Below are 21,551 nucleotides of genomic sequence, written 5' to 3' on the forward strand. Positions count from 1 at the left end.
ACCCCTCTATATTGGAATGGTTCGTTCTACTAGTTCCGGGGAACCTAGCTCTTCCCGTCATGCTGTGCCCGCACTGCCTTGTGGGAATATAGGATTGGCCCAGGACCTCGCTGGTAGCCGCGGTACATTGTGGGAAGGTTGACAGATGGCGGGGTACGTAAGGCTGACCGTATTAGGGGTGGCGAGGGGCTGGCGGCAGTTCGAGGGCCCTTGGACCCGTAGTCTGGGTTCTCGCAGCTTGGCCCTTGCGGCCGCACCCTCGAGCAGCGCGTCTCCATGGCGCTTGCTGGGCGCGTTGTGTCTGCAGCGGCCACCGCTGGTCTCGAAGCCGCTGACCCCATTGCAGGAAGAGATGGAGGCTCTGCTACAGCAGGTGGGATTGAGGTGCGGGTCGTCGCTTCTCGGTGCAGTTGGGGAAGCAGTAGAGGCACGCTGACTTGCGTTTGATCCCGATTCCGCCACCGATTAGTTTGTGTGACTTTGGGCAATTTACTTCACTTCTCTGAGCTTCAGTATACTTACCTGCAAAATGGTGCCTACCTTACTGGGTTGGTGTGGTACGTAGTACGCGTTCAATAAAAGGTACTTCGTTTTCATTGATCTTTTCTGTTATCGTCGGCAACTCTTTGGAGATGCTCTCCTTTTTCAGTCAATATACTGGGTATGCGATGGTGAACAAGACGGATTCAGCCCTTATCATAGGTAGTTGACAGTTTAGAGAGGAGAGAGTCTTTGTTATGTGATGAGCGTAAGGAAAAGGCAACGGGCACATCCGTAAGATGTTTGTGATAAAGTCTTTTGTGTGAAGGGCAAATGAAGAGACATGGGCAAAAGCGGTGTAGTGGCTATGAGGGTCTTAAATCCCCATAGTGATTAAAGGATATTATGTTTTTGTCTTGGCTACTGAGATATAAAAACTTCACTTCTGTCCTTTTTACTTGGCTTATTAATTTACTCTGCAAACATTTTATTAATCGCTTTATAGCTAATCATTTAAGACCCACTTTGTACAGACACTGCTAAGTGCTAGGGATGCAATGGTGAATGAGACAGACATAGCTGTGGTTCTCAGAGCGCTTCAATTTGGTGGAGGGGGCATCAGTCAATAACCAAATAACCACATGATGATGGAATTGAAGTCTTTGGTAAGTGTTGTAAAGGAAAACACAGGGTACTGTAATAGTGTTTAACAGGGACATTAATTTGATTTTAATGGGAGGTGTCATAGAATATCTTTCTTAAGAAAGTGATATTTTTTTTAAAAAGTGATATTTAAATTGAGATCTGAAGGATGAGTAGGGATCTCCCAGGAGAGCATGAGGGAAAACATTCTAGGGAGAAGGAATGGCACCTGTAAACTCCCTGAAGCAGGAACGTTCATGGTGAGTGAGATTCTAATCAAAGACTGGCCTGACTGGAGGGAGATAAGTGGGCAGGCATTGCCTGTCCTAGTCCGCTGTTCTTTGTGGCAGTCTTGACCTCCAAACACATTCTAATGTTTTAGTAAATATAACTCAAGCCCAAAGTGCAGCTGATCTTTTTTTCCCTGTTTTCTCTGTGGTGTTTTGGTTGTATGTCTGTTGGGTGGTAAACTTCTGAGTCTGTCAAGTGCACTGTAGCTCTGTTTTATTTTGTTTTTTTGTCCTTTTAATCTTCCCAGTTTGGGGTAGATTTTTGCTCTTTTAATTTTCCCAGATCGAGATAGAGAGAAGCCTGTATTCAGACCATGAGCTTCGTGCTTTGGATGAAGCCCAGAAACTGGCAAAGAAGAAAAGTGACCTTTATGGTGAAGAAGAAGATGAGCAGAATATATTGCTGTTGCAGGATTTGGAAGACATGTGGGAGCAGAAATTCCTACAGTTCAAACCTGGAGCTCGAATAACAGGTTTGTGGTCTTTTCAGGCCAGTTAGAGGTAGAAAAGGGGGGTATTCTGGTTCCCAAACAAAGGATTCTTGCTTAACCCCTGCTTGTGTTTTAAGTAACAAATAATTTCAAATGATAGAACTTCTTTCACGTGGGAGAAAAAGAAATTCTTTTCCCTGTTCCTCACATCCACCCTAATATAAATTTTTCAAGGTCTGTGTTATTTTTGAGTGGGATGTAAGGGTATTGGGATAGCCTTATCTGTTTCAGTTAAGCCTCAGGAATGTTATCTGGGTTTAACTCCTAGTTTGGGACTAAGAGTGGGGTAAATTAAGTGTTCCCCACTAGTTTCCTGTATTTTATCTGAAATCCCTCCCAAAGCAGGGGGTTGAGTTATTTTATTCTTATTTCACGATGAAGACTGAAGAACAGAGAAAGGAGGGGCTGGTTAAGTCAGTAACAGTGTCAAGACCGATGAAATAGTAGTGTCCGGGTATTGCTTCTTTTCCAGAGGCTCAAAGTACTTTGTATTTGGCTCTTCAAAGGAGGAGTTCAGCTTTTGGTTTCTTCTTGTTAAATTTTAGTTTCCTCAAGATTGTGAGACTCTGTCCTGAGAGAGGTCAGAGTTAGAGAGACGGGTCAGGGTTCTAATTTGATTATAAGTTCTTTGAGGGCAGAGGTTGTGGCTCTACCTTAAAGGAGGACTCTACAACTCTAATCTTCTTGGTTCTGGCAGAACACAGTCCTCTTGTCTCCTGTGACCCCCTCTTTTCTTCACAGAAGCCGATGTAAAGAATGACCGAACCTCACTGCACCGGAAGCTAGACAGGAACCTCATTCTGTTGGTCAGAGAGAAGCTTGGAGACCAGGACGTTTGGATGCTGCCCCAGGCAGAATGGCAGCCCGGGGAGACCCTCCGCCGAACAGCTGAACGAACCCTGGCCACACTCTCAGGTGAGTTCTCTGCCTCCCTCTAAACCCCACAAGACACACTTCAGACTCAGCCTGAGGATTTGCAGGCTGACTGTGGGCCTGGCTTTAAGGGTAGGAGTTTGGAAGGTTAATGGAAACTTTGATATTTATAAAATTTCAGCTAGGAAAAAATCTTAGATCAAGTGAGAGTCTTTGTGCCACTGAGATTTTTTTTTTTTAATATCTATTTATTTTGGCTGCGCCGGGTCTCAGTTGTGGCACGCGGGATCTTTAGTTGTGGCATGAAGTCTTCTTAGTTGTTGCGGCATGCAGACTTCTTAGTTGCAGCACGCATGTGGGACCTAGCTCCCTGGCCAGGGATCAAACCCAGGCCCCCTGTGTTGGGAGCAGGGAGTCTTACCCACTGGACCACCAGCGAAGTCCTGGCACTGAGATTTTTAAATTTTATTTTTATTTTATTTCTTTTAAACTATTTCCTTTTCTTTTTTTTTTTAAATAACACATTGGTTTTATTGATGGCAGAAGAAAAAATTCTTTCACTTGTAAAAGGTAGTTGCTTTATCTGGCTCCATATTTTTTCCCATTCTTTGTGTGGGTTGATTTATTTTTTTCCCCTAAAATCTGTGTTTTCATTCTCCAAATAATAATATCCACAGTGGCTGCATTTTATTCTAAAGGGAAAGTAGGAGGTCTAGTCACTGGCTTGTTTCTAAACAAAGACTCTTGTCATACTCGTTCTGAGCCCGGGGAGGTTGGTAAAGCTGCTGGGTTGGCTGAGTGGATCATCCTGGCTGGCCATCATCTCCTCTACGAGGCTCAAGAGTTTGGCTGTAGATGCTGTCTTCCTCCCATCTCCCTATTTGAATGGACCTGATGTTGTTTAGTAGCGGCTTCTTCATAGTTTCTGTACTCAATGAATTAACAACTGCTGTCATACCTGAAGGATGGAGAGTTTCCGCTTCTGATCACTAAAACTTCTCTTCCCAACAGAGTGCAAAACATTCACCTTCTGGTTTCTACAGTTTTGCATTCTCCATAGGAGTAGGTGATTCTAGTACTCTTTTTTTGTTTAATTGGCCCAGATCTTCTTTGGGGCCCAGTATTGTAAAATATTTTGTCATTATAGGGTATAGCTATGAGGGGTCCTGTTGGCTTAATAGATCCTACTCGCCTTCCCTTCAGGCATTTCTGTCTCTCCACTCAACACCAGTGATACTATTCGTTCTAGTGGGATTCTGGTAATCAATACTTACATTAAAAGGTGCTTCAGTTTTTACGACACTGAAAGCTTCTGTATTTATTTTTCATGGTTTCTTGTCATAAAAATGATCAGGATTAGCTGTTTGGTTTTCTCTCTTTTTTAAAAAAATTAATTAATTTATTTTTTGGCTATGTTGGGTCTTCGTTGCTGTGTGTGGGCTTTCTCTAGTTGCAGTGAGTGGGGGCTACTCTTCGTTGTGGTGTGCGGGCTTCTCATTGCGGTGGCTTCTCTTGTTGTGGAGCACGGGCTCTAGGCGCGCGTGCTCAGTAGTTGTGGCGCGCGGGCTCAGTAGCTGTGGCACACGGGCTTAGTTGCTCTGCGGCGTGTGGGATCTTCCCGGACCAGGGCTCGAACCTGTGTCCCCTGCATTGGCAGGCAGATTCTTAACCACTATGCTGCCAGGGAAGTCCCTGTTTTTCTCTTTTCCTACATTTTTGATTCTTATAATTTATGGATTCTTCAGGATTCTTTTTTTTGTGCCTCTGCATAGTATGAATCTTTTGCTTTGCACAGTTACCCCCCCTCCTTTTTTTTTTTTTAAAGCAGCATTGTTGTGCTAAGAACTTAGAGGATAAGGAATTTCTTTAGTTCTGTCGCATCTAGAATATGGTCTGTCCACACTTGATTTTCTCCTCAGCTCATAGTTCAGATCCTGAAGAAGTACTCAGTTTTGCAGAACCTGTTTCTAGGTAACCCACTGCCTTCTAAAATTGACTTTGAATTTGGGGTCTCTTTGAAAATGAGATTTTTCATTTCTTGGCCATCTGGTGTCATCTTGAGGAAGATACCCTGGTTGGTTATCATCTTTTGCTCCATTTTGTTCAGTATTTGACAATCTGTGTTATCTCTGACAGACCTGTGATTTAGGCTGTACCCCAGAGCCCAGTGCAGAGGCAGCCAACTGAAAAACACCCAGACTTTCTATGAAAGAGGCTTGTTTGTTTAACATAAAGCATCGGTCTGGGGGAGCAGGCATCCAATTCAGCACACATCTGGGGGCCTGTGGAAATATCCTGCGGAGACAGAGGCTGGCAGATGCCGTCCCTGTGCTCTCCCTCACCCCCACAGAGATTTTAAAATTTATTACATTCAAAATTGATGTTCCTGCCAGTCTCTCAGCCTGCTTCTCTTTTTGTCCTTGCAGGCTTGCTTATTGGCATCACCACTTACCCATTCACCCAACTAGAAACCTCAGAGTTATCCTTGACCTCATTGCAATATCCATAAGTTCTTGAGTCCTATCTAGTTTGTTCTAAATAGTCCCCTCTTTATTCCTGCAGCTTTTCTGGGAGGCTTTTCACTTCTCACTAGTCCAGATTTTCTCATACTTGGCATTATTGAAATTTGAGGCGGGATAATTCTTTGTGGGGGCTTCTGTGCCTTGTAGGCTGTTTAGCAACATCTCTGGCCTCTACCTGCTAGATGCCAGTAGCACTAACCCATCCACACTCGCACTAGTGTGACAACCAAAAATGTCTCTCGACACTGCCAGACATTATGTGGGGAGTGGAATCACAGTGGTTGAGAACTGCTACACTGGCCTATTGAGGTAGATGCCAAGTGAGTTCCCCCTTGCTTTTGTGTTGTCCTCTTCAGTGCTCCCAGAATGAGCCTTCTAAAACACAAATCCCTTGTCACTTCTCTGCCTTAAATTCTCGAAAGATTCCCTATAAAAGCAGACTTTCAAGCAGGGCCTACAAATCCTTTTTGCTCTCGTCCCGAGCTCATCAGTCTTCCGTCTTGCCACTCATTAATGTATATTCCAAGTTCTAACCTAGCAAACCTTTTGTATCCCATGAATAATGTGGTTTTTCATACGTCCCTGTTTTGGGACCTGCTGGTCCCTGACTGGAATGCTTTACTCCTCCCTAGTCTGACTGCTTAGTACAGTCTACCTTCTGTGGTGGAACCTTCTGGGTAGAGAGAGCTACTCCTCCCTCTAGGCTCCCATAGCACTTGTGTGTGCCCCTACTCAGTTTATGCAGCCAACATTTACTCTCTGTCTACCATTTGCTGGACGCTCTCCAGGCAATGGGGTCACAGTGATGAACAGAACACTACCCATGCTTCCTGGGAGCTTATGTCCTAGTGGAGAAGACGCTCTTCACGTATTCCATTGCCGTTTAATTGTTTATTAACACGTTGTCCTTCCCCAGCCAGAATTCTGACTCCCTTGAAAATATGGATACTGTCTATCCCTCTCAGTCATCCCAACTCTCAGCAAAGTATCTGGCACATAGTAGGTACTTGCTGAATGTTTATTAAGTAAATGATCTGGTTGTATAAGTGCACAGCCACTTTTCTGGCTCTGCCACCAGCGTAAGTACCTGCTAATGAAATGTCAGCAGCCAGTGTGCACCCCCTTGATCCTTTCCCGAGAGTGACCTGTGTGGCCTGCAGGAGAGGGAGCAAGACAGAATGGAATGGGAGGGGCTTTTGCTGTGTTCTCGGTTTCCTTAGCCATCACACAAGAGTTGGCAGCTGGGTTTCTTGCCAGGATCATTGGACTCAGATGCTTAGCTTCCCTCGGTCAGTCGTTCATGTTCACGACTGGTGCTCAGCTCCACCTGCTGTGCACCACGTGGAAAGGGGCTCCCCTTGGCACCATGCTTTCCTTCTTTGAACATTCCTGTTGCCATAAATAAGTGTGAAAGGATATATTAGTATTTTATAGGTGCATATAAAATATGTTGATTTATTTCAAATTCATTAAAATCGTAAATAAAATAATTAAAATGGCAAAGAAAAGCTCAAGCAGTATAAAAGTATAAATATAAAACAGTCAAAGTCTATTCTTTTCCTCCCCTTTGGTGCACTTCCCGAGTAGTTCTGCAAGATGGAATTCCTAGAGGTGGAATTAATGGTCAAGGATGCACACATTTACGTTTTTGATAGGTGCCACCCAAGTGTCCTTCAGAATGTACACAGCATGTGACATTTTCAGGAGTGGGGTATAGGAGTGCCTGTTTGTCTAGACCTCACCAACATGTGAAATAGTCTCTCTAAAATTTTTGCCTGTCCAGTCAGTAAAAAAAATGATCTCTTTTGGATTAGCAGTTTCCTGATTGCTAATTGATCGTCTTTTCATATATTCATATGTTTCATATGGCTATTTATATTTCTTCTTCTGTGAACCGCCTGTTCAGATTCTTTGCTCATGTTTGTAATGAACTGTGTTTTTTCTTTTTGATTTAATTACATTTAATCCATTTCCCCAGATTATAGAAAAGTAATATGTATTCATTGAATTAAGTGGAAAATACAGAAAAGTATAAAGAAACATGCCAGTATAATTCCACCACCCACAGATCCCCACTGCTGACATTTTGTATCGTAGGTGATTTCACATCATACATGAATTCCTCATCTAATGCTGATGCTGTTGTTATTGTTTATAATATTGAGAAAAGCAATTCATTGTATATGGTGAAAAACTATCAAACAGTGTCTGGTACATGTAGTACTATAAGAAGTAATAAGTAATTTTCCCATCTTAGAGGTAATCACCATGAACACTTTGTGTATCCTTTCAGAAACTGCAAGCACATACATATTTTATCTGTTCCTTTTTTCCACTCAGTGGGATATACATGGTTACATACCTTCCTTTCTCTTCTTATACACAGCTTTTAAGCATATCTCTATATCAGCAGGTGAAGACATATCTTACACTTTCAACGCCAGTGTAATATTTCATATATGTATGTACTGCAGTTTGTTTAACCAGTGTATTGCTTTTACAAGCAAAGCTGCAGTGAACATCTGTGTACACTCCTCTGTGCTCACAAGGGCAAATAACTATATCCAGGAGGATGAATTCTAGAAGCAGAGTTGCTAAATCAAAGGGTTTGTATAATTAAAATTGGTATCTCTCGCCAAATATAGTACTTGTACTAATTACACTCCCACAGTATGTTTGAGAGATCCCAGTTTTCCCTTATCCTTGACAAGCAGTGTACAGCTCAAAGTTTTTTTTTTTAATTAAATTAATTAATTAATTTTTTTTTTTATTGGGGTATAGTTGTTTTACAATGTTGTGTTAGTTTCTGCTGTACAGCGAAGTGGAGTTCCCTGTGCTACACAGAAGATTCTCATTAGTTGTCTATTTTATACATATTAGTGTATATATATGTCAGTCCCAATCTCCCAATACATCCCACTCCTCCTTTATCCCCTCAGTGTCCATACGTCTGTTCTCTACATCTGTGTCTCTATCTCTGCCTTGCAAACTGGTTCATCTGTACCATTTTTCTAGATTCCACATATATGTGTTAATATATGATATTTGTTTTTCTCTTTCTGGCTTATTTCACTCTGTATGACAGTCTCTAGGTCCATCCACGTCTCTACAGATGACCCAATTTCGTTCCTTTTAATGGCTGAGTAATATTCCATTGTATATATGTACCACATCTTCTTTATCCATTCGCCTGTCAGTGGACATTTAGGTTGCTTCCATGACCTGGCTATTATAAATAGTGCTGCAATGAACATCAGGGTGCATGTGTCTTTTGGAATTGTGGTTTTCTCTGGATATATGCCCAGTAGTGGGATTGCTGGGTCATATGGTAATTCTGTTTTTAGTTTTTTAAGGAACCTCCATACTGTTTTCCGTAGTGGCTGTATCAATTTACATTCCCGCCAGCAGTGCAAGAGGCTTCCCTTTTCTCCACACCCTCTCCAGCATTTATTGTTTGTAGATTTTTTCATGATGGTCATTCTAACCTGTGTGAGGTGATACCTCATTGTAGTTTTGATTTGCATTTCTCTAATTATTAGTGATGTTGCAGCTCAAAGTTTTTGAACTTCGGTAATAATGATGTGTTTTACACATCAAATAGAAAATAAATTTGTATTTCTTGAATTATTAATAAGATTGAGCATCTTTTAATGAGTTTATAGTTCATTGATAACTATTTTCATGTGAACTTCTTGTTCATATGCATGGTTCATTTTTCTTTTAGAGTTGTTTTTTTCCTCATTGATTTCTAAGTACTACTTATACCTTAAGATATTCGTTTGTTGAATGTGTTGAAAATATTTTTCCTAGTTTGTCATTTTGTCTGTGACTTTTGTATGCTTCGTTTTTCCTTGCAGAAAGATTTTAATTTTTATGTAGATAAATGTTTTTTCTGTTTTGGATTTTTGAATTTTGTGTCTTGGTTAGGAATTCCCCTCTCAAAAATGATACAGAAAATATCCCACTTTTTTTTTTTTGGTACTCTTATGGTTTCTTTTTTCTTTGTGAAAAATTTTTAAATACAGAAAAATTCAGAAAATATTAAATCTCTATGAAACCATCAATCCAGAATGAACAAACCATTTATGAAAATTTTAACTTACTGTTAAATCTTTGACCTATATGGTGTCAATTTTAATGTGAGGAGTGAGGTTGGGATCCAGCTTTAGTTTTTCCTTTTAGCTAGCCCATTCTCCCAATGCTATTTAGTAATTAATCCATCATTTTCCCATCCTTTGAAATGCTGGGTTGGGGTTATTAACCCATTGTTGTAGATTGCAGATGTTGTTTGTCCATCTGTCTTTGCCTTTTACCTTTGGTTTTCACCCTGCAGCAATCAAATTGGGTCCTTTTTATACTTTCCACATGACATTGCGTTTAAAAGCCTGACAAGAGAGAGGCATGGACATATATACACTACCAAACGTAAGGTAGATAGCTAGTGGGAAGCAGCCGCATAGCACAGGGAGATCAGCTTGGTGCTCCGTGACCGCCTGGAGGGGTGGGATAGGGAGGGTGGGAGGGAGGGAGACGCAAGAGGGAAGAGATATGGGAACATATGTATATATATAACTGATTCATTTTGTTGTAAAGTAGAAACTAACACACCATTGTAAAGCAATTATACTCCAATAAAGATGTTAAAAAAAAAAAAAAAGCCTGACGAACTTTGCTTTACAGATACCAGGTGTCTTGGTCCTTCATCAACAGATGGTGACAGGGCTGAGTCTAGAAGCTCGGTGCTCTGACTCCCAGGTAGTGATATTTGGGCTGCATTGCTGACTTCAGTCTGAGAGCAGTAGCTTGGCACGAGGAATGGACTCAGTGAATCTGGAGCCTATGGGCCAGGAACCTTTGGATTGAGAGGAGACAAGCGTCTTCAGGAATGACCCTAGTTCTCACTCTCAGGGATTGCTTTTACCTCAGGCTGGAAGTGGCTCTCGCAGAGACCCCCAGTGATTTCGGGTGCCATAGTAAACAGGTGGGTGTATCCTCATCTTCCGATTCTGTTCCCCCCTTCTCAGAGAACAACATGGAAGCCAAGTTCCTGGGAAATGCACCCTGTGGCCACTACAAGTTCAAGTTCCCCCAGGCAATGCGGACAGACAGCAGCCTCGGGGCCAAAATATTCTTCTTCAAAGCACTGCTGCTAACTGGAGACTTTTTCGAGGCTGGGAAGAAGGGCCATCATGTGTGGGTCAGTAAGGAGGAGCTGGGTGACTATTTGAAACCAAAATACCTGGCCCAGGTTAGGAGGTTTCTCTTGGACCTCTGATGGACAATGCCCAGACAGGTCTGCAATCGGGCCTCAGGACGTTGGGTTGCCTCTTCTCTGTAGGGAATATCAAGCAGCAAACTAAATTCTGAGAAATAAACAAGTTTATCATTGTGTGCGTCTCTGTTGATTTGTTCTTTGAGGACTACTGGCTTCTTTCTGTCAAGAGAGAACTGTCTTTTAGGGTGCCTTTCCCTTTTTTTCCCATGCTCATAATTGAGTAGGATTGTATTACTTGGTAGTGAATCAACTGGCTTCATGGACCCAGGAAGAAAGAATGGAAGGAAGTGAATCAACCTTCTAAAAGCCTTGAGTTCTGTGAAAGCTTCTAGGCCCCTGAAAAAAAAAACCTACTGCTATGTAGTTTCCATTTTCTGTTTTGTATTTCTCTCCCTTTCTACTTGATATGAGAATATATCAATCTAGCCTAGGAAATGATTCCTTCCTTGTTTTCTTTGCTTTGCTTTGCTTTGCTTTCCTTCCCTTCCCTCCCCTTTCCCTTCCTCCCTCCTTCTCTCCCTTCCTATTTTCATTCATTCTTTTTTTTAAAGCATTTTATATTTAAACAGAATATAATCACTTCTTACATGTTTTGAAACAGTCATGTGAAATAAGCAGGGTCAGCCTGTTATCTCCCATTTTAGAAAAGGTGGGTGGGTGTCATGGCCAGGTGTGATTGGTTGAGAGTCTTACTGCAGGTCACTGATGGTGCAGGAGGAGACTGCTGATCTCTTGCCTCTGGGTCAGGGCTCTTGACCCCTTACCAGGTTGCTTGGGTCACCGCTGGGCCCGGTGCCTGGCACAATGGAGGGCATTCAGTGAGCATTTGCTAAAATGAGGGGAAGGGAGGGAGGGTCTCAGGCATGCTTCTTTCTGCCCAGAATAGTGGTTCCAGTAGCAAGACTGCAGTCCTGGATCCTATCAAACTTCCTGGTTTCCTCTCAGAAGGCCTTCTTCTGGGTTAAACAGTCTGGCCTCTAGCAAATTAATTGCACTCAAGAGGGAGTCCTTGGAACCTCTGATTTATAACCAGTTGGTCAGAAGCACAAGTGACCACTTGGACTTGTGGTTGACACCTAAGGGGGGAGAGGAGGAGTCTGGTAGGATGGAGCCCTTAACCTGTGGGAGCCGATGCTTTCTTCAGGTAGATAGTGTCAAAATTGAGTTGAATTGTAGGACATCTAGCTGGTGTCACAGAATTGCTTGGTGTGGAGTTGATACCAGAATCTTAATGGCCATTCATAAGATGGTCTGTTTTGTTGCAGGGTTGTTTCTTTAAAGGGAAATAGCATATATAAAATTGGTAAGTAGAGAAATGGTGTCAGGATAACCTGGAATTAGGTTCCTTCCTGTGAGGTTTTCCCCAGACTTTAATATTTTGAAGAGATCAGGGAAAGGATAGAATACCTTAAGAAAAAAGCTGAAAATTGTGTAGAAGTGACTTTCTTTATTGCAAGTAGTGGCTAGTTTAGTAGCTTCAAGACTCACCACTAGCTTTTCCACTATGTTAGGCTGTCTGGGGAAACTGAGTGGAAAGGAAGACCACGGCCCACCCCCGCAATCCTGCTTTGTTTTACAAAACTGATGAAGAAGGCTCTGTCCTGGATCACATTTTTGATTTTGATGGAACTAGTCTCTGCTAGGACCTGCATCTCAAAGACCCTACATCTCAGGAAGAAAAGAACCCTAGGATTTCAGGCTGTAAGCGACCAGTGTACATGCCAGTGGAGGTTTAACTGTGTTGGCATCATGTGGGGCTGGATTCTGTTTTGTCAGCACCCTGGCTACAAAATTCTGGAGGTTTTGAGTGGTCTGCCCCAATCCCCTTTCTCCAGAAGCCCTGTTATTTGGGGAGTGTGATTTTGCAGAATGCAAGTGTTTTTTGGCATTATAGTAGAAATGACCGCATATGCTGAGTGCCAACCTGAATTGTCCATTGGCTGCCAAGCATAACCAAAAAACTATTTCTAGTGTGTCCTTGGGGGAGAGATTGCCATGGAACAAAGTAAAAGGTGATGATCTCTGTATTTTAAGGGATGTCCTTAAAGAAAACAGTGAGAGGAGGAAGGAATATTGTGTGTGATGTGGGTGTTAGGAGTTGCAATTTGAGGTGTGTTTGTGTGCTCTAAGAAGAGAAATGCTGCTGCTGCTGCTGCTGCTGTGTGTGTGTGTGTGTGTGTGTGTGTATGTGTGTGTGTAACCTGAAAAACAGACCATCTCACTAGAAGTCTCCTCCAGAAGTTTAGTCCTCACCTGGTCATTTTCTTCCCCAATGATTTCCAGTCACTTGTTTTTCCCCTTTGCGGGGACTATGGAGAAAATATCACTTTTATAAACTTGTTTTCCTGATAACAGATCCTCAAGAGTCACCTCCTGCTGGGCCATCTCTGCACCTTGAACATGTCTCTACACATAGCACTTGATAGGACAATGGTCTGGCTCCCACATCTAACTGAACTTCCAAATCCTAGGGCAGGGCCTGCCTCATAGCCATACACAGACATATTCAAGTGAATCAGCTTCTTTCCCTGTGAGCGCTGAACTTGGAAATCAGAAAACCTGGGTTTGAATTTGTTTTATGACCTTAGGCAAATTACACCTACTGTCACTATTTACAACAGTGGAATGACCCCTGAGTGCCAGGTACTGGGGCTGGAGCCTGTACCTACAATGTACATTTCTATTTAAAACAGCAGGGCAAGTATTGTTATTCCTATTTTATAGATGGGAAAATAAACTCAAAGAGGTTAGTTAACTTGCTTAGGGTTACTCTCTAGTAATTTGAACCCAGATCTGTGTACAAAACTAGCCCTTAACCTTTCTTAATTTTTGTCATCTGTAAGATGAAGATGAAACTGTTTCTCAGGTAATGTGATAATTTATGTAAGAGCACTTAGCACCATGCATGGCTTATTATAAACACTCAGTAAATGTTTCCCTCCTTCTGACATATTTAGGCTGCTAAGTTCTCCGGAGTTCAGCTGTATCATCTTTAGCTTTTGCAACTCCCATTCTCACCTTTCTCAGGTTATACATGTGACAGCCAAGCATTTCTGACCCATTTGGAGAGGAACATGGGTAATTTGGACATTGATGGATTCCATCAGCCCATCTCAGAGTGAGTGGATGGCAGGTCAGTCCCATAACCACATCCATCTGGCTGGGCATGATTCCCACCCTGGGCCAGGAAATCCAGAGCTACTGTTAGGCACAGGCTTGGGGGCACTAAAATCAGAATGGACTGGCTGACCCATTCTGTTACCCCAGCAGGGGGAAAAGGAGCACAGTGGAAGGGTCAGCAACCCAATTATTAAGAGCTCACAGGTCGCTAAGCTGCAAGCACACACAGCAAATTAAAGCCTGTTTGCCTGCAATCTTAGGGCAGCCTCGGCCCCCCACCCTTCTCTGCTTTATTTCCTAGAAGCCTGGATTATAGCCAGTCACTTCAGGCCATCAGTCACTTCCCACCTGCCTTGGAATGTCAGTGCTTAAACCACAGGACATGAAGGAGGAAACTGTTCTTGTCCTTGCTTCCAGAAGTATCTAGAATAGGTGCCTCTGTAAAGACTCAGGGATGGGTCCAGACAGTGAGTCACTGCTGCAGCTGAGGGGCTGGCACTGGGAGGGGAGGCCATTGCTAGCCCACAGCAAGGAACACACACACACACAGACACACACACACAGATACACACACACACAGACACACACACACAGACACACTCTGTCTGTCTGTCTCTCTCCCTCCCTCCCTCCCTCCCTCCCTCCCTCTCTCCCTCTCTCCCTGCCCCAAGCCATCCTCAAATGCGCCAGGGGAGCCAGCAACATGTTTTGTTCAGCTAGCTGCTGAGTGGCTGAAGAAGAGATGGAGATGGGGGCGGGGAAAGAGCCCCAGGTTCTCTTTGGGCCCAGGAGGGAGAAAATGGCCCTAATACAGTTACATGAGGACCACTGAGAGTAGGGCTCTTTGAGGATGACAGGACTAGTAGTTAAAGTTGAGAACACCCCGGAACTAGGGGCCTTGGGAGGACACGTAAGGAAGCCTTGGGGTGGCAGAGCTGAGAAGAGGGGAGGGGACGTCTTCAGAATAAGAAGAAGGCTGGAGGCGGAGGGGGTAAGGCGGGGCTTCAGGACGGGTAGGATGGTCTCTTATGCACGGGCACCACGAGGTGGCAGGATTTGCCTGACAACCACTTTGTCTCCTGCAGCCTCACCAGGCCTGGCCTTAGGCCGCTGCCTTGGAGAAGCTTCTTTTCCCAGGCTCCGCAGAGCCTTCGGTGCCCAGTCCTCTGGGGTGAGACATGCACTGACCAGGACAGATGCTGGGGGTGTTCGCATACTCTGCTTCTCTTGATTCTCGTGTTAGCCCTGTGTGGCAGCTTTTACTTTCGCCGTGTTTTGATCAGCAGACAAGCTTGGGGAGGTGAGGGGACTCTGTGAAGGTCCCATAGCCAGCGTGCAGTGGAGCCAGGATTTGAACCCAGAGCTGTGTGATTCTAAAGCCACCACTGCCCCGTGCTACCTGGACAATTACCTTTGTGTCAGAATTCCCACACCTGTTATCAAGGGGCAACCTATTGCAGGCCCATGGACCCCTGGAAAGGCCTGAATGGGGGCAATTTGGGAGAACATGAAGAGGATTTGGAATGGAGAACAATTGAGACTAAAGAGATTGAAGATGTTGAACTTGAAGGAGATTCAGAATCACACTCAGCATTATGAGATGCTCACACAAAGATAGGCATTCGGGACACAATGGAGTTGCCTCACCCATCTCAGGCTCGTTCCAGAGCAGGAGCCCTGGGAGCAGTAAGCTCATCAATAGTGGATGGAAATGCCTGCAGTATTGGCAGATTATTGGTCTCCCCTTTAAAAGTCGCAGTATAATAGTTTGAGTTCATAAGAGTATGATGGGATTCTATGGATTCATTTGGTTCCCAGTTGTTTCTGTAGCTCCCAGTACACTCCCATCTGCAGGAGCTAATTATCAAACAATGAAGCTTATACCCAAATAACCAATATACCCAAAGGAGGCTTGGCCTCAAAGGTGACAAATTAACATTTTTTTTAAGGTGAGAGATTTGCATTTTAGGAAAGTTCTAAGTCAAGCCAGTGATGAGAGTGATTAAGTGATTAAAGTTGGGTAATTCTAGCCTCAGCCAATAAGAATAAGTGATGATTGTAGTAGTGAGTGTAGATTTTATGTATGGCATACAAACCAACTGAAGGCAGGTCCCGAAACTTCATTGCACTGTGGCTGTGTCAATAAAATAAGAATTTAACTTTTTTTCTTTTCTTTTTTTTTAAGAATATTATTTTTTAAGATGACTGCTTTGAAGCAGGTGACACTCATTTGGATGGAAAAGTATGTTTGCTAAAGAAGTACGTTTCTTTTAATCACACCTCATATACAACCTTCTCTGAACATCATCCTCATAGCCATTTTGTGTCTATAGGCGAGAATGAAAAGTTTTGATTACATATCTGTCCCCAACGAAGACACGTGGCCCCATCTTCTCCCATGTCCATAGAGAACATCTCTGTGCACTTCCGTTCTCCCATCCCCACTTCTCACTAGTCTCTCACACGCATCCTTACACATCATGTCACACGCCTGTGAACATTCACATCACACAGCTTTGAGCATGCACAGCACACATCCACCTCCTTGAACATTCACAGCATACACACACACCCCCCAAGAGCTTTAAATATTTTCATTACATATACACATACCTTTGAATGTTCACATCACGCACAAATACTTGGATGCTTGCTCCCATGACACTCTTATACAGACCCCTGAAATCCATCTGATACATATGTACCCTTGAACAGTCACACTGAAACACACACTGCACATTCTGCAAGCACACGCCTTTGAAACTGATAGCAGAATACACATGCAAATTCTTGCACGTTCACATTACACACAGACGCTTGAAGATTCACCTCACATGCTGTTCGCTGTGCAGGTCATTTGCCTGTTGCTCTCAGATTTATCCCCTGCCCTTCCCCTGCTCTGCAGTGTGTGTGTGTGTGTTGAGGGGGGTGCTGACCCCTGAAAATTACATTTTCCAAGCTTTCTTGCCACTGGATTCCAGTTGGGTTTGGCCAGTAAGAGTTAACAGTGAGAGGTGGGAGGGTGAAGGGAGAAGCCAGGTATTTCTCCTCCTTCTTTGCTTGGGTGGCCTTCCCAGCATCCCTCTGTGGTCCCGTCTCCCGCTAGCAGACTTATTCATGATTCCAGTTCCTGCAAGATGGCAAGGGTCCAGGCAGCACCACCTCTTTGCTCTGTCCCTCCAGCTCTAGGGGTGGTGGTGGCTTCTACTCTTGCTAATCTCTGCGTTGCTTCATCATCCTCTGTTTTTGTTTTCCATACTTTCCAACACTTCTGTAACTGGTTTTCTGTATTAAATTCCCTCTTCTGAACTACCTGGAATGGGTGACTTTTCCCTAACTGGACCCTGATTTATGCTTCTCTAACACCCACCCTTTAAAATATTCTCATCCCTGACCGACACTTTCCTCCAACTGTGCTCAGGTCTTTGTTGGATGGAATCCTGGTACAGAGTAGGTGTTCAGTATTTGTTGGAAGCACGAGTACAGTGCCTCCTTCCCTGTTCCAGGATTTTTCTGGGACAGAGCTTGCTGGACCCCGGGATTAGATGGCTCAGGGGCACATCCTGTCTAGATGGACCACAAATGATGACAGTGAGTGCAGCCTCATGAGGGTCCAGGCCATCTCAGATGGAGCCCATTTGGAGAACGGAGGGTAAATGGCCTTCAGCTGAGTCGTGGGAGCTTTCGTGGAGCCTCACGATTTTGCATCACGAGGCCAGACATGGTTTCAGAAGCAAGGGGACTCTCAGTGCCGGAGATAAATAGGGAAGAATGGGAGTGTCTGTCCCTCATGACTTGGGTGCACCTGTTGTCTGAGCAATGCCCCCAAATCTAAATTCCTAGTTGTGAAACTGACTTGGGCAAGTTGTTCCTTATCTCAGTTCTTGCTTATAGAATCATGAGGGACCATGACCCATCACTTATTCATGTTTATAAAATGTCTAAGGAACTATTTGGTCTTGAACAAGTAATATGCCCCCAGGTGGGCCTCGGTTTTCTCATCTGCAGCCTTAGGAAGTTGGCTTCGCAATGCTGGTGGGCGTTGCCTTGGGTTGGTGATTGGTGGTCAGGGTGGGTCCCAAGCAGTACATAAATCGTCCACAGGGAGGCGCCACACACAAAGACATACACAGCCCCAGACACCCCAGGCCAAAAGCTGTGCGGCCCACGGAGTCAGAAAGCCCACGTTCCTCTTCCCCGGAGCCTCCCTGCATGCCAGTGCCTCTGAGTGGCCCTCTGCCTATTACAAACTGAGTTAAAGCATTGGAGATGACTGCAAATATGGAAGGATAGGGTGAGGCAGAAGTCACCAAGTCATTAACACATTAGAATTACTATAACTCATAGGATTAAACAGAAGCATGAAGAGGGTGTGGGCACTCAGGACAGGTAAAATTTGAAAGGGAAGACAGAGCCAGGAGAGAAAAAGTATTAACACCAACATCCAAGTGTTTTCACACATATTTGATTCAGTTTAATGTAGCTTTACTTCGAGCTGACTGATACGCTATATTCTCCCTGTAGTCCAGTGTCCTAAATTTATGTGATTTTTATAGTGTGCTCGAGGAAAGCAGCACACTATAGGTAGGTAGGTGTCCCTAATTGACAGGTGCAGGGAACCAGGAGCTGGGGAAGTGGAGTGGCATGGCCCTTGCCACACACCTAGTAAGCAGCAGAGCTGGGACTTAGATCAGGGTCCCCATGAGCCATGAAGGATACCCCTGGGTACTGGAAACAGTCAGTAGGGTGGGCACCCACCTCAGGGTGGTTTGGGTGATTCTGTCAGCTGCGACAGGGAGACAGTGCTGACCAGGTCACACATGGCAGCAGGTGAAGTGGGTGAGCCCCTCAAATCACCTGTGCTTCTACTTCCTCTCTTTACGTTTGGGGTAACGAGGCCTAGAGATGGAGGGTCTCTTATCTCAGGCCTTATACGGAGCCAGAGGCAAAGGCAGGAGACCCAGGGAGTCCTGACTCCCACCCCCAGGCTTTTTCCCAGATGCCCTATGCAGGCTGCCTGGCTCCAGTGTGAGAGCTGGTGCCTTCTGGAAGCCTCGGGAACTCTGCTCCAGCTCACAAACACCAGGCTCTGAGGAGCCAGCACGGCCCTGGGGAGAGCCTCTCCTCGGGCCCCTGGCAGGGCTGCTTGGCCCTCATAACCCCCACCCAGTAGAGCAGGGATTACTCAGCATACCAGGGTCTGTGGAGGCAGGAAGAGCTGGGCTCTTTGCACAACTTCCCCTGGGATTACAGGATAATGCATGTGAAGGAACATTCACTCATCCAAGTTATGGGTTATGTGGAAATCAAATTGTAGTAATCTCCCCTGCTATCTGGTCTTGGCACTGCTAGCCAGGACCTCCCAGAGGTCTTCTCAGACCCCTGAGCAAGGCTGGGGCCAGGGCTGGATGTGCTTGTCGTGCCTGGGGCCAGGCCAGGATTTTCCAAGGGTCCTGGAAGGGTTTCTATCCCCAGTACCAGAGAGAGGAAGGCAGGGCAGGGCAGCTGTGGCTCAAGCAGGGATGTGGAAACCCATTCATTACCAATGCTACTACCTATGGACGGTCTACCTGCTCTTGTAATGAAAACTCAAACTTGCATTTTAGAAGGTCTCATTAGGCACATTTCTGGGGTTGGGATGGTGGGAGGAGAATTTTTCTCAAGATTAGATGCAAAGATCTCCCATCCTCCATAAGAAGTCTAGCCTAAGAGGTAGAGTGTGCTTTTGAAGCCCAGGCCTTTCCTGCCTTCAAGGAATGGGAAGTCAGGTTTTCTGTAGCTAGTAATTTGGGCTCTGCTTTCACGGCTGACAGAAAGCCCATAGCCCACTGAAACGTTTGAGGGAGGAAGAGAAGAGGCAGGGCAGTGTCATGTAGGGGAGAAGCATGTGGACTCTGGCTCCAGATGGCCAAGTTTGAACTCAGCTCTGCCCCCTGGTAGCTGTGTGATCTTGGGCAAGTCATTTGACCTCTCTGTGCCTCATCTGCAAAATGGGGATACACATGGAACATACCTTGTCGGGTAGCTGTGAGGATCAAATGAGTGTGTATATTAAAGCACTTACAAGATTGCCTGGCACCAGGGTCCCGAGTCCAGAGACTGTCCTGTGTGTGGGGTTGTGGCTGATATTTAGTCGGTGCCAGCAGTGTGCTGGTGAACAGGTTCTTGGAGGTGGTGGGCAGTGGGGAGAGAGTGCTGTTTTGTAGCATTTGCCAATTGCCATGGTGTTAACACTCGCACCATGGCTGGTTTTGAGCCACTACTGTGGTGCCACTAAATGAGGGATAGGGAAGAGGTGCTCATAGTTGGCTCTCAGGAGTTGGTGTGATCTGGTTTCAGCACAATTCTGGTCCAGTACTACTGGTGTGATAAGGCTGCTTAATAAATATTAAAATTTTTCGTACTGGTTGGTAAATAGCCACTGCCTCAAGAGTTCTCCTACTGCTCCATTGACCCTGGCCTCCCCTCATGATCCTCCCAGAGCTCCCACTGGTCCATTAACTAAAAGAGTTATGAGGACCCTGCTCCTGTGATTTGGCCAGTATCAGTTCTGATGTGCCAGACCAGTAGATAAATTATTTGGGTATCACAGGTCTACAGACCAGAAGTGTCAGGCCAGTAAGCTGAGTGACCATGGCTTGTGGACATGATGCCTGGCCCACCGCTGTTGGCTACTTGGGAGGCCCCATCCCCAGAGTGTTCCCCAGCACAGCCGTAAGACAAAGATGGAGCCCTGCATCTATCTGGAGGTTGAACAGGGGCAATAGTGTACATCTCTGTTAATGTAGAGTTTGCACATGATTTGCTTCAGTGATTTAAAAAATGTAATCAATATGACCTGCTTTGCCAGCTTGGAATGCAAATACCATCACATTTCTTTTATTCCTTCAGTTGATTGCTTGAACAATCTTTATTATTCAGAAGATCATGGTCTCTCTTTTGAGGCTTCCTGCCCCTTGAATCGTTGGCTAAGTATGAAGGAGAAGACCTACTTCCAAATACCAGGCAGAAAGACAACTAGAGTCTGACTAGTCCACTCCCTGGCTGTCTTGGTGGGTGGCTGCTGTGGTGCCCTCACTCAGGACTCCCAGCTTGACCCATGTGCCAAGGTGGTTGGATCAGGTTGGAGCCAGGCAGGTAGCAGAAATGAGTGTGATGAGTTGTAGGTGAAAATAGAGAGTGGTGGCGTCTGTGGTGAAGTGGCATGTGCATTCCCCCAGCCAAATGTGGCCAAATGTGGGCCCTGAGTTGCCAAATTTTCTCATTTTTTTCCAAAGAAAGAGGATATATGTGGAGTTGTATTTTTGAGGCATAATTTAAATACAATAAAATATATAAATCCTAATGATTTTTACATATGTATACACTTTACATATGTAACCACCATCCATATAAAGATATGGAACATTTCCATCTCTCAGAAAGTTCTGTTGTGCTTCTTTTTAAGTCAATAGCTACCCCTCCCTCCCCAAAGGTAACCACTGACCTCTATATCCATACGTGAGCTATGTCTGATCTTGAACTTCTTATGATTAACACCTTACAGTATGTATTCTTTTGAGTCTGGCTTCTTTTGTTCAGTACAGTACTCTTGAGATTTTCCATCTGGCATGTTATCAGTAGTTCATTCTTTTTTATTGCTGAGTACTACCAAATACCACAATTTATTTACCCATGCTCCCTTTGAGGGATATTTGGATTGTTTTTACTTCTTGGCCATTGTGAGTACAGGTGTTATGAGCCTTCATGTGTAAGTCTTTTTTCCTGGACGTATGCACTCATTTATCTTGGGGATATATATAGCATATATACTATATACTACATACACACATTGGAGTAGTATTGCTGGGCCATGGTA

At 44.5% G+C, this 21,551-nt stretch overlaps 1 protein-coding gene across 2 annotated transcripts; it reads left to right on the forward strand.

Annotated features, from left to right (window-relative positions):
- The first annotated feature begins 23 nt into the window (after positions 1-23).
- Positions 24-10,689, forward strand: MRPL46 (mitochondrial ribosomal protein L46). Of its 2 annotated transcripts, none has more exons than XM_027083112.1 (4): positions 24-373; positions 1,696-1,885; positions 2,645-2,818; positions 10,323-10,689. In XM_027083112.1, exons 1-4 carry the CDS (start codon positions 146-148, stop codon positions 10,571-10,573), a joined length of 843 nt encoding a protein of 280 aa, XP_026938913.1. In that variant the 5' UTR covers positions 24-145; the 3' UTR covers positions 10,574-10,689. The 2 variants fall into 2 exon arrangements, with proteins under 2 accessions (XP_026938913.1, XP_026938914.1); XM_027083113.1 differs by having other exon boundaries at positions 164-384; positions 10,323-10,687.
- The last annotated feature ends 10,862 nt before the right edge of the window (positions 10,690-21,551 follow it).

The sequence above is a fragment of the Aethalodelphis obliquidens genome, unplaced genomic scaffold, assembly GCF_003676395.1.
Source record: "Aethalodelphis obliquidens isolate GAN/ISIS:26980383/991018 unplaced genomic scaffold, ASM367639v1 scaffold49, whole genome shotgun sequence".
Taxonomy (NCBI): domain Eukaryota; kingdom Metazoa; phylum Chordata; class Mammalia; order Artiodactyla; family Delphinidae; genus Aethalodelphis; species Aethalodelphis obliquidens.

Excerpts from the sequence above, each read along its gene's own strand:
- MRPL46 (XM_027083112.1), top strand. The coding sequence starts at position 146 with ATGGCGGGGTACGTAAGGCTGACCGTATTAGGGGTGGCGAGGGGCTGG. Across the intron at positions 374-1,695 it reads TGGAGGCTCTGCTACAGCAG|ATCGAGATAGAGAGAAGCCT; the intron begins GTGGGATTGAGG and ends TAATTTTCCCAG. Across the intron at positions 1,886-2,644 it reads ACCTGGAGCTCGAATAACAG|AAGCCGATGTAAAGAATGAC; the intron begins GTTTGTGGTCTT and ends TTTTCTTCACAG.